The sequence below is a fragment of the Peromyscus eremicus genome, chromosome 14 (genome assembly GCF_949786415.1).
Source record: "Peromyscus eremicus chromosome 14, PerEre_H2_v1, whole genome shotgun sequence".
NCBI lineage: Eukaryota > Metazoa > Chordata > Mammalia > Rodentia > Cricetidae > Peromyscus > Peromyscus eremicus.
This window is the reverse complement of record NC_081430.1, coordinates 80,388,235-80,402,683: the sequence shown is the minus strand read 5'-3', so window position 1 is coordinate 80,402,683 and position 14,449 is coordinate 80,388,235. Positions and strand designations below refer to the sequence as shown.

The 14,449-nt window shown below is 43.8% G+C and overlaps 1 protein-coding gene and 1 pseudogene across 3 annotated transcripts in view; one reads left to right on the top strand and one right to left on the bottom strand.

Annotated features, from left to right (window-relative positions):
• The window catches only part of Sipa1l1 (signal induced proliferation associated 1 like 1), a 111,960-nt gene that overhangs the window by 60,718 nt on the left and 36,793 nt on the right, over positions 1 to 14,449 (bottom strand). For all 3 annotated transcript variants that reach the window (XM_059279675.1, XM_059279676.1, XM_059279677.1), the window contains exons 5-6: positions 8,705 to 8,808; positions 5,803 to 5,960 (exon numbers count right to left, since the gene is read on the bottom strand). In XM_059279675.1, coding sequence (XP_059135658.1) covers positions 5,803 to 5,960; positions 8,705 to 8,808 — 262 coding nt within the window. The remainder of the gene's footprint in view (positions 1 to 5,802; positions 5,961 to 8,704; positions 8,809 to 14,449) is intronic.
• On the top strand, positions 852 to 1,457 carry LOC131924545 (large ribosomal subunit protein eL29-like; annotated as a pseudogene).

Below are 14,449 nucleotides of genomic sequence, written 5' to 3'. Positions count from 1 at the left end.
CCCACAAGAGTACATAGATCTATTTATTAAGTGACAGAACTTTAGACAAACACACACTGGCAACCTACCAATAATTAAGAGCTTCTAGAACGAACTGTGAGGGAGAGAACTGAGTCTTTACCATGTAATTATCTGTGATTCACCACAGATGGGAGTAAGTGATATAGACAGTAATCAGGTCTGCAATATTAGAAACAGAATCCTCGGGAAGGCGGAGAGGAAGATGGTAGCTGGGGGGGGGGGGGGTGCCTTTCCAACAGTTTTGTCTTAGACCGTGTCTAACTTTCACGGTCTTGCAAGGTTAAGAGGTTCACTGACAGACACAGATGCCATGCCACAGGTGCTAAACTCACTACAGTAAGGCCTCGTTTAAGCTAATTAGAACACTTTGCCTCAATTCAAAAAGAAGTTTGTCGAGAATTTCTAAATACAAGTACCTAAGACTACATATAAATGGTTCTTCTTTTTTAAGGTGGATTCCACAGGGTCTCTTGTCAGCCACACTTACCTTACAGCGCTGTATGCTGGCAATGACCCACCCACTGTAAGCCCGCTTACCTGCCAGCATGGAGAAATGGGGCCAGCTACCCAGGTGGGTTAGGGGACAAGTTGAGCTTAGAGACTGAAGCAGTCAGAAGGTCAGCACTGAAGGGGACTTTACAGAGGTCACTGGCCCTCGAACTTCCATAAAATCATGAGCTGCACCTCAAACTTGACTTCAATTTTTAAGTTTTTTAAATATATGGATATACTCTCCAAAGTCCTTGAAAACAACAGGGAGACCCAGAATGTGCCTAGTGTTTATCTCTAGGTACAGTGGCTACAAATTCTTCACTTTGCAGGAAACCACAATGATCTACACGGCTGGTGGGAAGTGCCAGGGCTAGAGTCAAGCTCCCTACACTGGGAGCCTCGGGTTCAGATGTGGCCCAGTCCAAGAATCCCACCACACACAAACAATCCCAAAATGACACCAAAGTGGCACTAAAAAACACCCACTCCCACCCCCACCGCCCCAGTCACAAAGATACGAATCTCTTAAGGGGGTCAACCCCAAGTTCCCGAGGAACATGCACTTTGCCAGGAAGCACAAGAAAGGCCTCAGGAAGACGCAGGCCAGCCACGTGAAGGCGGTGAGTGCGTGTGCAGAGGCCATCAAGGCCCCTGTGAAGCCCAAGGTGGTTAAGCCCAAGACGCCAACAGGCCCCGGCCACAAATTCAGACCCTTTGCTTTCATGGCTCACCCCAAGCTTGGGAAGTAGATTAGAAGCTACATGACCAAAGATGACAGACCCTGGCAACCAAAGCCCAAGGTTCAAACCAAGACAGAGGCCTCAGCTCCAGCTCAGGTTCCCAAAGGCGCCCAGGACCCGGAAGGTCCCACAGAAAAGGTTCCTGTCTGCCAATGTGAAGACAGATGGACTGGTGTGACACACCTACACACTATTTGCATATGATCAGTGCCCTATGCTGATTACAAATAAACTTGGGGCAAGATCTGATGAGGATACTGCTCAGGGGTAGAGTGTGTGCACAGCATGTGCCGGGCCTCCGGGCTCAGTCCTCAGGACTGCAGGAGCATCAGAATAAAAGAAGGTAACACAGAACAACCCAGAGGTAGAGTAGTTCCTTCTTTGAGCTAGAGTCAAAAAGAACAATGCTGGAGGAACTTTGCAAGCAGCAGACTTGGGTCCAGGACATGAACACACTCATGTACAGCCTATCTGTCTAGGAGCTGTGGGATTCCAATAGTGCTCACTTCCCCAGTAATGTTCACGGAGCTCCAACATGCTAAGGCTCCTGGCTACTCTTGAGGGTCAAGGGTGAAATGCAAGTCTGGTTTGAGTTCTCTGCTAGAGACAGCAGGGTGCCAGGGGCCAGATTCAGTAAAGGCTCTGTAGCTCCAGGGAGGCCCAGGATGCCCTCCCAGAGGAAACCAAAGCCATCAGAGGTGTGTGTGTGTGTGTGTGTGTGTGTGTGTGTGTGTGTGTAGAATATGGTCTCAATATGATACATTCCACACATTCCAATTAATTATTTGGGAGGGACAATATTGGAGATTGATCCTGGGGTCTTATGAATGCTACCCTGAAATTAATTAATCTTTACTAATTTTTCATCCTGTAGAGTCCTGTCTCCTTCTCCTATGCTTTTCTTTCTTGCAATGCATCCTCTGAAGAAACTGGACTGTTGGTTGCTCAGAGAGTGAGTCCTGTCGAGTATAAACCTGCTCCCTGGTCTCACATCTCCTTTAAAGTGCCTTTAGGAAAAGGTTTGACCACAGTCAAATTTAATCTGAGAAAGGGACAGGGTGAGTGGAGCTCTGCCATTGTGAGGCACATATTTGTCTCTTTTTTGGTGTTTGTGGCCTTTGATGGCCAATGCTAGATCCACCAATTCATTACCGGAAATGGTGAAGCCCCATGGTGCCCTGAAATGAGATGGACCCCAGGCTGCTCTGCTCTGCTTACTGAATCTGTACCTGTGATGTGAACGGCTTTTCTATACCTCCGCTAACGATAATCACATACTGATAGTTTCCGGTGCAGTTTTACTTTAACGAAGCTCCTTCGTCTTTTGGATTTGTCACTTCCAATGTGGTCTATCAGCTGGAACCATGGAATTCGGCTCCCTGTAATGATACAACTAACAACCGAGGTTGGCAGGCACTCTGATTGGCCACAGGGTAAACTTCAGTACACATCCTCTGGGTCCATAGTAGGACATTTTCTTTGTTCTCTCCGGTACATACATGGCAGGTTCAGAACTAAAGGAACAGATTTAAGCAGACTGCAGCCTTTAAACTTCTTCATATAAATTACCTTCCATGGACACACTGAGCTGACTACTTCCCCAGGGTTACTCCCTACCCCTACGGTCCCTGTCTTTATGCTACACACCCACCCACCATTCCTGAACGGGCTCCTCTGCTTCCTGCTGAATTCCATATATCTGTGTTTTAAAACACACACTATGCTAAATCCTGTTTTCGTGGTTAAATATCTTTGTAATTAAATATCCTTAAGCCGACCCTGTTCTCCGATCATTACAGCAAGACGCTTGATAAAATAAAGGTTCCATGTTCTAGATGTCAGATGCCCAACAGGCATCAACAAAACAAAACAAAACAAAACAAAACAAAACAACGAAGGAGTGTTTCTAACGGAAAAGCTGGGCCAAGGACTGCGTGGCTGTGGCGCTGGGGCTGGAACCCAGGGCCTTACGTTTGACAGACAAACTGAGCTCCAGCTCTGCCTAAGTGGTTTTAAATGCTCAAAGGAAATGAGAGCTGGGATCTAGCTCAGTGCTAGATCACTTGCCTGTCACGCATAAACCCCTGGGTTCCCTCCTAACCTCTGGAGAAAAAGCACTTGATAGTTTAAATGAACAACAGGGCTGGAAGTCAACCCCCAGTAGTCTGAGGGGCAGCTAGAGTATGGGAAAACTCACAAGGACCCCGAAAGGCCACTGTACAATCAACACAAACTTTCCATTCGGCCTCGGGATACATTAATTGTCATGAGAACATAAGCTCCCTCTGCCCTCTTCACCAGCACTTAAGACTGTAAGAGCAGAGCCACCTGGGTGCCCTCAGCCTCCAGACACCTCAGCATCCCATATAACCCAGAAAACACGCCTACTCTACATGGGAGGGCCCAGAACAACCCCATGTCTTAAGTTTACAGTAGAAAAGGAAGTCACTAAGGACTAAGGAATTTTCTGACTTCTTTTGGTGAGATTAGAAGCTGACATGTTCTCTTGGATTTACCAATGGCTCAATATTCACACTGATGAACAATGCACTAGGCCTTCAGTCACGGCTGTCAACTAGGAAATTCCAAGCACACCCACGTCATGTCATGAACAAGGATGTCCTACTCCCAGCACAGACCCCATGAGCATAACATGGCTGGGTTAAAAAGATGGGTCCCCAGGGGCTGGAGAGATGGCTCAGTGTTTAGGAGCACTGGCTCCTCAAGAGGACCCACATTCAATTCCCAGGACCCAATGGCAGTTTACAACCATCCCTAACTCCAGCTTCAGGGGATCAATGCCCTCTTCTAGCCTCTACTGGCACTGGGCACACACATGGTGCACAGATACAAATGTAATCGAAACACTCATTCACAAAAACATAAAACTGAATTAAAAAAGAAACAATGGGCTCCTGACGCAAGAATTTCAAAGAGTGACAGAGAGAAAATCACCATTTTCAGTACTGTATGTATCTGTGTGTGAGATGTAAAGAAAGGAACCGCGGAGGGCAGCCAAGACACACCGGTCCTCTTGGTGCTGTCCACCAGTGGCTAGCAGTCAAGAGTAGCCACTGAGCACCTGAAACATGGCTAATATGAATGAAGAACATTAAATCAGACTGAAATTTAGTGAAGAGAAAATGTGAAAACTGAGCCAGATGGTGGCATATGCCTTTAATCCCAGCACCTGGGAAGCAGAGGCAAGCGGATCTCTGTGAGTTCAAGACCAGCCTGGTCTACAGAGTGAGTTCCTGGACAGCCAGGGCTACACAGAGAAATCCTATCTTCCTGTCTTGGAGAAAAAAAAAATTGAAAACTGTTCATTCAGACAGAGCTTTTACAAAATGTTCTGGAACAATCTGGGCATGTAATTATATTTTTCAATTGTAAGTATTATGAATTCCTAAAGATGATCAAGTCATTCAATGAAAATTTAGTATCCTACTCAAGGTATCTAGTTAAAAGGCATTCAACTTAGTCCAAAGAGAGGTCACAATCAGCTGGGCATAGTGGTACACACCTTTAATTCCATAATCCCAGCACATGGGAGGTTGAGGCAGGTGGATCTCTATGAATTCAAGGCTAGCCTGATCTACATAGCAAGTTCAAGTTCCAGAGTTACACAGTGAGACCTTGTCTCAGAAACAAGAGGGTAGGGTCACAATCAATATCAAGATTTTAAATTAGAGTTTATTATATAGAAATAATAATACTTAGCTATATTTAGTAAACAAAACACTGGGTCAAAAACAGTGTCAAAATGACTTTCACCTAAGATTTCTTTAGAAAAAAATCTGGCTACTTAGTGAAAAAAAGAGGCCATGAATTTGAAGGAGAGCAAGGATGGGTATGCAGAAGGGTTTGAGGGGAGGAAAGAGGAGAAATGTAAATCTCAAAATTTCAAAATCTTGCTATTAAAATTAGCATGTGGCTTGCACTGTTTCCATTGGACAGTACTTATTCAGACAAAGGCTTAAAAGAAAAGTTTCCTTTAAAATAGGCTGTGTGGCAGTTCACCGGCCACACTTCCAGTGCTATTTAGTATGAAATCCTTTGCACAAATCCAGTAGACAGCATGTGGGAAATGCTAGGAGTATTTAAAACAACTACAACAAATGTCTAATAAAATACAGAAAAGCCTTTAAGAGCATACTTAGAAATGTTAGAGTAAAGGGCTTTTTTAATAGCAACAATTTTTAAAAAACGACTTCTATTTATTATGAACACTCTGCTCTCGCCATGCCGAAAGAAATATATAATTAGCAGTGTGAGTAATTAGCTAGCTGGTGACCAGATGGCATGGATGAAGGACAGCACCTAAGGAGGAGGTGCGAATGGCAACGGCAGGTGTCTAACCAACAAGCCTGGGAATGCCAACACCACCAGTTACATCATCATGTGAATTCAGCCAACTGCACACACAACGCAGAGATAAAAAATGAAAGTAACAGACTGCCCACTGTACTCCAGAAAGCAGAGCTGGGGAGGGGGACCCTGTGCACAGCCATCACCCGCCACCCCTCAGCCCCTGCAGCGCAAGGCCTACCTGTAACAAACACTCTCAGTGCAGGGGTTGTGAGCCCGGACAACGACAAACACGTGCTGAAAGTGAGAGCGGATGGTTTTCGGGCTGAACGGTTGTGCTCCAGGCTCTTGGAAAACTATCGTCACAATGTCATTTCCAATGTGCCGCTTCCTCAGGAGCTACAAGAAAACAAGCAAGAACCAACCTAAGTGCCGGCACTTGGAGACCCCCTCCACCACCCTATACTGCAGGCATCTATTCCATCAGCATGTACCAGTGCAGGCCTTTCTGAGCCTGTCTTAGCATCCTCTCCAAGGAGGAACGTGGAAATGAATAGTCTAAAATTTGTATGAAGGATACAGCCATTCAAACAGATATTCAAACTAATATCTGGCATGTCCAAATCCTCAGTTTCTATAGCAACAGCTGTGTTCCGTTTTCAGATAAGAAACTTGCCATTAGGGAAGATTTTTAGAGATGAGGAATGGCTGAAGTAATTACAACACAATCACATCATGGTCCTTTACAGAAAATGTGGTGAAGGGGTTTCCTGGTAGACAGTTTGTGTCCCAAGTTGGGGACATAGAATTAGTACTATTCCACAAATAGTAACAATTTAAGGGCAGGTTTGGTTTCCGGTTGAACAGGTTCCTTAATTATAGAGAGCCCCTTTAAACCACCTTCTGATTCATGCTATACACACTCTGTGATGGTTGCCAAATTCAGGAACCTCAAGCCAGTCCAGGGCCTTCTGAGGGGCGTCTAAGAGGGTGTGATTATCTCTGGGAGGTTTGTGCTTCTCATCCTTGCTTTATGGAACTTTCAAAGAGTAAAACAATTAAATATGGTACCAACTAACTGTGCTACACACAAATCTGAGCTCATGCAACTTACTTTTTTATTTAAATTCTCCAGGGACATTAAAGCATGTAAATTACATAAAACCAATAACTGTGTGCTGGCTGCCAGCTGGGGGATAGCAGTCTTTTAGATTCAAGTTAGAAATATAGAGAAAAATGTACTTTTTAAGAAAAATGTGCATTATTTTATTTTTGGTATGTGTGTTCTGCCTGCAAAGGTCAGCAGGGGGTGTTGGATGCCCTAGACCTGAAGTTACAGATCATTGTAAGCCACCAAGTAGGTGTTTGGAACTGAACCTGGATCCCCTGGCAGGGCAACAAGTTGCCGAGACAATTCTCAAGCCCTGGGAAGCACACTTTTAATCTAAGGAATTTGAAAGCATCCTGAACTATCTTCCACTGAGGCAGGTGGCTTCATTTCTAAGCATCAGACACTATAAAAAGAAAGCCTGATTTGAATTGATTGCTATACAGAATATAGCAATCAAAGTTTATTAATACAGTGAGATCATGAATAAAAAACAAACAGCACCTCTCTATTTCTACACAGATGTCATTATCTCTTTTTCTGCAAAATCATTCTTCAGTATGTCTCGATATATGGAATCCATGTTTTAATAAAGGACTCAAATCCATTTGCCTTATGGTAAACGTAAAAAATTGTATTTTCATGTTTAAATACATGTTAACTATTTTGAAAAGATATGTTCTTTAAATTTATTTCTAAGTACAAAGTTATCGACATATAAGGAAACATTAATTAGCTATAGAAAGAAAAATTCTTAGTATGTAGCAGTAAGATTACTTTCCCATTTTAATTTGGAATTATTTGTCCACGGAAATGTTAACTTACTCTACCCAGCACTTCAACAACTAAACCTGGTACTGAATATGGTACCCTGACAAATCTCATGGTTTTCTTCAAAGTGACCAGATAGTACAGGTCTTTATCTCCTCAAAGATTATTCATGAATGTTCTGCTGATTAGTCAGAATGAGTTTACTTTCTCTCTTAGAATGGTGATTTCCACCTAGAAGTCTACACACTGTCCACAGGCTGAATCAGAGCTCACCATCAGATGGGCTTACTGCAGATTTATGGCTGCTTATCGTTTTGTTTTCTAGTTTTGAGTACTTTGGTGCTTGAGAAAGTGCTGGTACTTGGGCTTGTGACTGACCCCCCAAGCGGTGGCAAGCAGTGGGGTGGGAGGTAGCTGAGTGATGGGCTGGTATCTGTGAAGGACACTGATTCATTCTGCAGCTAGCCCTGCTCTCAGCACAGTGGAGAAAATAGGAAAATATCCACACCCCTGCAAAGTCAGAAGTGACACTGGACCAGTTTGCAATAGGCACAGAAGGAGAGACTGTCCACTCTTGGCTTCCCAATTTGAGTCTGGCACCATTTACTTTGAAATACCTTCCCAAACTGTAACTGCCAATACTGTCCAGACCACTGTTAGTTTCCATTTCCTCCATGGACATCTGTGGCGTCCTTGCTTCTCCACTTCTCTTTCTCACCGTCTGGGGGCTGGTGTTGTGCCCCGACCTCTGCAAGACTTTGCACTTGGCATTACTGATGCTATTCCTTGCCGTTTCCTGATGAAGAAGGAACATGGCTCTGGACCCCACTGACACTTTCTCTGCCATTTCTCCCTGTTGCGTTCAATTCTCCTTGGACCCAGATGAAACATTAGTACTTTCCTGTTTTAAGCACTGGCCTGTGAGGAGAATCTTCACCCACTTGTGTAGATCCTCTGCAACCCTGCAGAGTCATCCAATCACCGTGATTTCAACTTCTCTTCAGAGTGCATGAAAAGCTCAATGCCCGGTGTGCAAAGCAAATGATTAATTCACAAAGCTATCCAGCTGCCTGTGAACCTAGAATCTGCGTCTCTTCGTTGGTTTGCAGCTCACCTGCTATTCCTTGCTTCCATAAAGCACAAAGCTCCCTGCTGCTGTGACAGGTGCAACACTCAATTCTGCCTGCAGAGTCTGTAAAGCTGGCCCTTAGGCTTCACAGGACTGCAGTAAGAGAAACACAGAGGACAGAGCATCTCTTCTTACCTGTTGCTTGTTGTTAGGTGTGTATGGCAGCATGGTGGAGACATGGAACATTATTTCGTAGTCTTTGTAGGTTGTGTACAGAGAGTGGGTTCCAGTGGAGTCAGCTACAGTTTAAGAAAAATAACACACAGCTGATGAGATGACTACCAAGGCAGGAAAAGAGTTCCTTCAGAGGACAGCACTGGAAAATGACATGGAAATTAAAGAGCCTGGATAAGGCCGAGGGCAGGCGGTTCCACTCATTTTTAAATACCCAGTTCTCTCCTGCGGTCCTAGGAAGTCTATAGACTAGACATTTTCTCAGAGTAGATGTTTTCTTAGAATATTTGTGAATCCAGAACTATTCTCAAACAAACAAACAAACTGGGGCAGGGACATGGCTCAGTGGATAAAGTGCTTGACCCACAAGAAGAGGATCCCCAGTGGTAGCCTGCTGTGTAATTCTAGCACTCAGAATGAGGAGATGGGGATCACCAGAGCAAGTAGAATAGCAAGCTCTGGGGTCAATAAAAGACCCAGACTCAACATATAAAGTGGAGAAGGAGCAAGAAAGGCCACCTAATGTCAACCACTGGCCTCCACACTCACACACATTCATGTTCGGGCATGCCTGCATTCATTCACGCATGTGTGTATGTATAAATATGCATGCAAAAAGCTATTAAATAATTTAAAATATGATGTTGCCAGGAATGGTGGTGTACCCCTCTAATCCTTGTACTCAAGAGGCTGAGACAACAGCATCACAAGCATCACAATGGCCACTCTGGGGTACACTGATATTGCAAAGGGGAGCCGTCATGAGCATAAGAAATATTATTGTCAGGCTGGAGAGATGGCTCAGAGGTTAAGAGCACTGGCTGCTCTTCCAGAGGTCCTGAGTTCATTTCCCAGCAACCACATGGTGGCTCACAACCATCTATAATGAGATCTGGTACCCTCTTCTGGAATGCAGGCATACATGCAGGCAGTATGCATAACTAATAAATAAAAAAAAAATATTGTCAACAGATACAGTATCAAATATCTGTTTTCTGTTGGCAATAAAGCCAGGCGACTGATTGTTTATGTTTAAAACTGAGGGAAATGCTAAATTCAATCTAGGGCCAGTAAAAACAAACCAAAAATTTCCATTCACCTTCACAGATATTGAAAACCAATTTCTTAATATTTCCAATTCAATCAAGAGCAGTAGGGGACTAACACTGATCAGCAAGGTTGCAGGAGTGCCCTCAAATTTTAAAGGGTTGAAAACATGCTGTACCCTCACTTCCCCTAAGAAAAAAAAACACCTCTAATGCCTAAATACAAATGATTTTCCAATCAGTGTGCCCACAAACACCTATAATCAGAGGAAAAAAAAAAATACCCAGCCAGCTGAAAGGGACTGCTGAGACTCAGAAGTCCTGGATTTATGGGTTGTCCAGAGAACCTGAGAGCATTCACTCTGGGTAAATTGAAGCCACCAACCAGTTTTGAGGACTAAAGACCTGATTGCCCTTTAGTGAGTGGTGCCTTTTGTGTTTTAGCGAACGACATAGCAAGACAAAGTCACCGGCATGCATAAGAGGTGGCCATTCTCAAAATCAGCAAGCATCAGTGGGGGAGCCACTTTAGAAGCAAAATCCCAGGCCATACTCAGCGATGCTGCACAGTGGGTACCAGGCCTCAGAAAGGAGTCTGGGTAACTCTGATGTGGGAGTTCCCACTGCTCCGAGGTACTGCTCCAAGCAGACTAAGATGAGACTCACGGACAGATTTAGAAACATGATCTAGAGCCCAGAGCGTTAGGCTGTAGCTTACTGGAGGATCTTTATTTTGAAGCTCATGAAAAATGCAAAGAAATAAGCTAGATATAGAACAAAGCAAAGATGACTTTTCAAAATTGCAAAATACATAACAACATGTAAGTACTCCAGAAAATAAAAACCTCCTAAATGTTAATGTGCACCACCACAGAAGACCATTGAGAAGTGTCCTTCTCAACTGTTCAAGGCTGGTCTTAATAAGAAGAACTTATCTATAGTTAGGAACCTGCTATAAATAGCTGCAGATCAACTTGCTATAAATATCCTGCAAGACTTTTGAGGTGAATGTGGCAGCTCTGATGTGCTCTAGCCTGACTTTAAGCAAAATCAATGAACTAGAAAAAATACTGCCACTGACATTTACTAAATGCATTTGCCTTAGAGGCATGACTACCAGAAAGCAAAAATTCTATGGATAACAATTTGCTTTTCTACTTTTAGCCATTTCTTTCTCTGAACACCTCATTTTTTGTGATAGATGCTGCCATACGAGCAATCCCACAGTTTGCTAATATTTTGAACAATTTGGAAATGGTTTCATGAGGTTAGAGATGAGATTAAGGTCAAACCAATGACAACTTCCTTTCTAAGAAGAAAGCAACTCCCCAGTCTCGAGGTTAGCACGAACACAAGAACAAAGGAGAAGAGAAAAGAATGTTTGCAGACCTTCCAAGACTACAATACTAAATGTTCTTACTATGCTTCCAGTGACTCAGAAACCATCCACGTCTTAAGATGATGACGATCTTCGAAATGGTAACAGAGTTGTTTTTTTAAAATCAGGTTACAGATAATACATAGTGAGCAGCTGCTAAGTGAAAATGTGCTGGAGGAGGAGATCATGAAAGCCACTACTGCTCCATAGCATAGTTGGAAACCCACCCAGACACTGCTCGGGCCATCGGACAGTCAAATGACCCATCTCCAACTCACACCATCTGTGAGCTAGCTGCACACAGTCATGAACACTACCACAGTCAACAATCATGTCACAAAAAGGAAATCCTTTAAGAGAGTACAGTAGGAAACACCTATAATCCAGGAACTCAGAAGACGGAGAAGGAGGCTCTCACGGCAGAGGACAGTTTTGACTACATGGAGATCTTGTCTCAAAATCTCAAAACAAGACTTTTATTATTCAAAGCAGATGGTACTAAGATAGGGAATAACCAAGGGATGATAAGAACAGAACGTCGTTCACTATACAAGACCATAACAAAGCAGTAAGGCACGGCCACACGTTGGGAAAGTGTGGAAGACAGTGGTACACAGCAGCATTTCTCCTTGAAGGTGCTTTAAGTCTGTGGAAGCAGTTTCAAGGTACAGCCAATGCCACTGATCTCCTTGACTTCTGACGTAACTCGGGCTTTTTAGTAGTCAGAGGCTTGGAGGATAATGGGGTGAGTGAATCTGAATGAGGAAAAAGTAACCACTCATTCCTACAACTTTTTCTTGAACACTGACAGTAGGTCAAGACAAAGATGGCAGGGACACAGCCTACTTGATTTTTGGAAACTGTCTAGCTTCAAATATCTGCTGAGTCTGGAGGTGTAGCTGAGTCAGAGAGCGCTTGTCTGGCATGTGAAGCTCTGGGTTTGAGCCCCAGTATCCTGATATGTGAATAAAATGAATATCCATCGTGGTGATTTGAAAGAGAATGGCTCCCAGGGACTCATATGGTTGAATGCTTATTCTTCTTCGGGAAGAATAAGGATGTGCTGGACCTGGCCATGATTCTTATCTAGTCTGAAATACCACACTAGTTAAGTAACTGTTTGTCTAAAATCTCTATGCTAGAGTCAAGAGTTCACATGCATGTAACCTTCCCTCAGGATCTTGAGATGCTGAAGTCAATGCTCAGAGGCACACTGGGAATTGAGTATGCTCTTCTGGAGCAACGGCATGTTTCTGAGACAGGGCAAGTTTTGGATCCTGGGTTGTATTTCACTCATCAATAAAGTGGTCATTTCTCTGTTGTTTGAATTCTCACTGTTGTAAGGGCTAGGTGAAATAAAGTATGGGAAAGTGCTAGCCCAGAAGATCCTCAGTAAATGTCTTGGTTGGATTTAAATTTTAGGTCCAACAAAATGATTCAGCAGCTAAAAATACTTTACACATATTCCTGACAACCCCAGCTCAATTCTTAGAACCCACATAAAAAAGCCCAGATGCAAGAGCACACATCTGCAATCCCAGGACTCCAGGCAAGGTGGGAGGTGGAGACAGGAGACCCACCTAGAGTACACAGCACAGCAGAACCAGTGAGAATGCTCTTAACAGATGAGAGAAGAGAAATGACTCCCTAACGTTGTCCCCTGACCTCCACAAAGTACTGTCACTTATGCATATGTGTTCTCTCTCCCCCCCCCCAGAATAATATTAAATTTAAATTTTGTTCAGTTAAGAGTTAAAAATGTAGTTACCTTAAAAAGCACACTTCTCTTTGTATAGTTTTCACTCAGTGTCTAGAACTCTGAATGGCTCTGTGTGTACTTTATACCTTTCTCCATTACAGCTTATTCCCAATAAAGAAGGATTTTTTTGTTTTTTAAAGATTTATTATTTTATTACGACTGTATTGCCTGCATGTAAGTATACCACGTATGTATCTGTGGCCCTGAAATGCAAGAGGGCATTGGATCTCCTGGAACTAGGGTTTCAGAGGTTGGGAGCTGCCATGTGGGTCTTGGGAACTGAACCCGGATATTCAGGAAGAGCGGCATATCCTCTTAACCACTGTGCTCTCTCTTCAACCCCCAAGGTTCTATTCTCTTTATAAAGCCCAAGGAAGTCTAGTCTAAACCATCTCAGCTGCCCTTTAGACAGGTGAGATGCTCAGGGTGGCACAGGACACCGCAGACTTAGAGGGCGGGCTCTGGGGAATGCCTCACCACGGGTTTCAGAGCCCCTGTGTGCTGACTTGACAGCCAAGCTTCAGTCAGGAATAACTTCCCACATAACCATCCACGAGTACAGCTTAAAATGAGGATGGACTCCAGCTTTCAAATAAGCGGCGTGGTGGGAAGTTTTCTCTTTAGTGTGTGTGGAATTATCCAGAGGTTTTGCCAACCAAATCCGAGAACAAACAGGAGGCCAAAAGATTCACTGCTAAACATTCCTTCAGAGGGCTGCTCCAGCCAACAACATAGTCATCTGAAGCCTATTTGTTTGCTGAAAGTCTTTAATTCTGAGATGAGAAAATGGACTTTGTATGATGAGTGTGAAAGAGAAGAAACAGCTCCACTGTTTTCCCAGGCTTTCCTGTCCTGACTCTCTTGGGTCACAGCAAAAACAAAAAATCAAACCAGTTAACACATGAGGTGTAGAACTGTCTCACCAGACAACGTGGGTGTGCAAAGTTCAAGGGCACCAGGGAGGGAAGGACAGAGACTGAAGGCCAAGCCCTGGGTTTGTGGCCATGCCTTCTCTAAATACTTTATTAACCAACCATACCACCAGTCTGGCAAATTTCCCTAATGCTTATTAGCTACCCAGCCATGGCATGTGAATGTATCCAAAGCCAATTTAGCTAGCAGTTTGCTAAGATGGCATGCATTCACAGACAGACAGACAGACAGACAGACAGGCAAACAGAATGAATGAGTATGAGAATGAATCAGGAACTTCTGTCTCAGCCATAATTCTCACTATAAATTAGAAAATTTGAGAAAACATCTGAACCAACTGGTTTCAAACATTTCCCAACAGACAGCAATAGATGGTTAGTGGTCCCTGGGGGTGGGAGATGGTACTAAGGAAGTAAGGTGCACTCTATAATGTCCCCAATTCTCTACCCAGGTGGATTGTCAGGACAGTGGCACAGGACAGGCCTCTGAAGGGAAAGCTACTAGAAAGTGGAGTTCAGGAAGTCTGAGGAGATTGATGCTCGCAGAGTACCCAAGAGGAGAAAACCTCACAGCAGCTAGGCTGAGCGCCT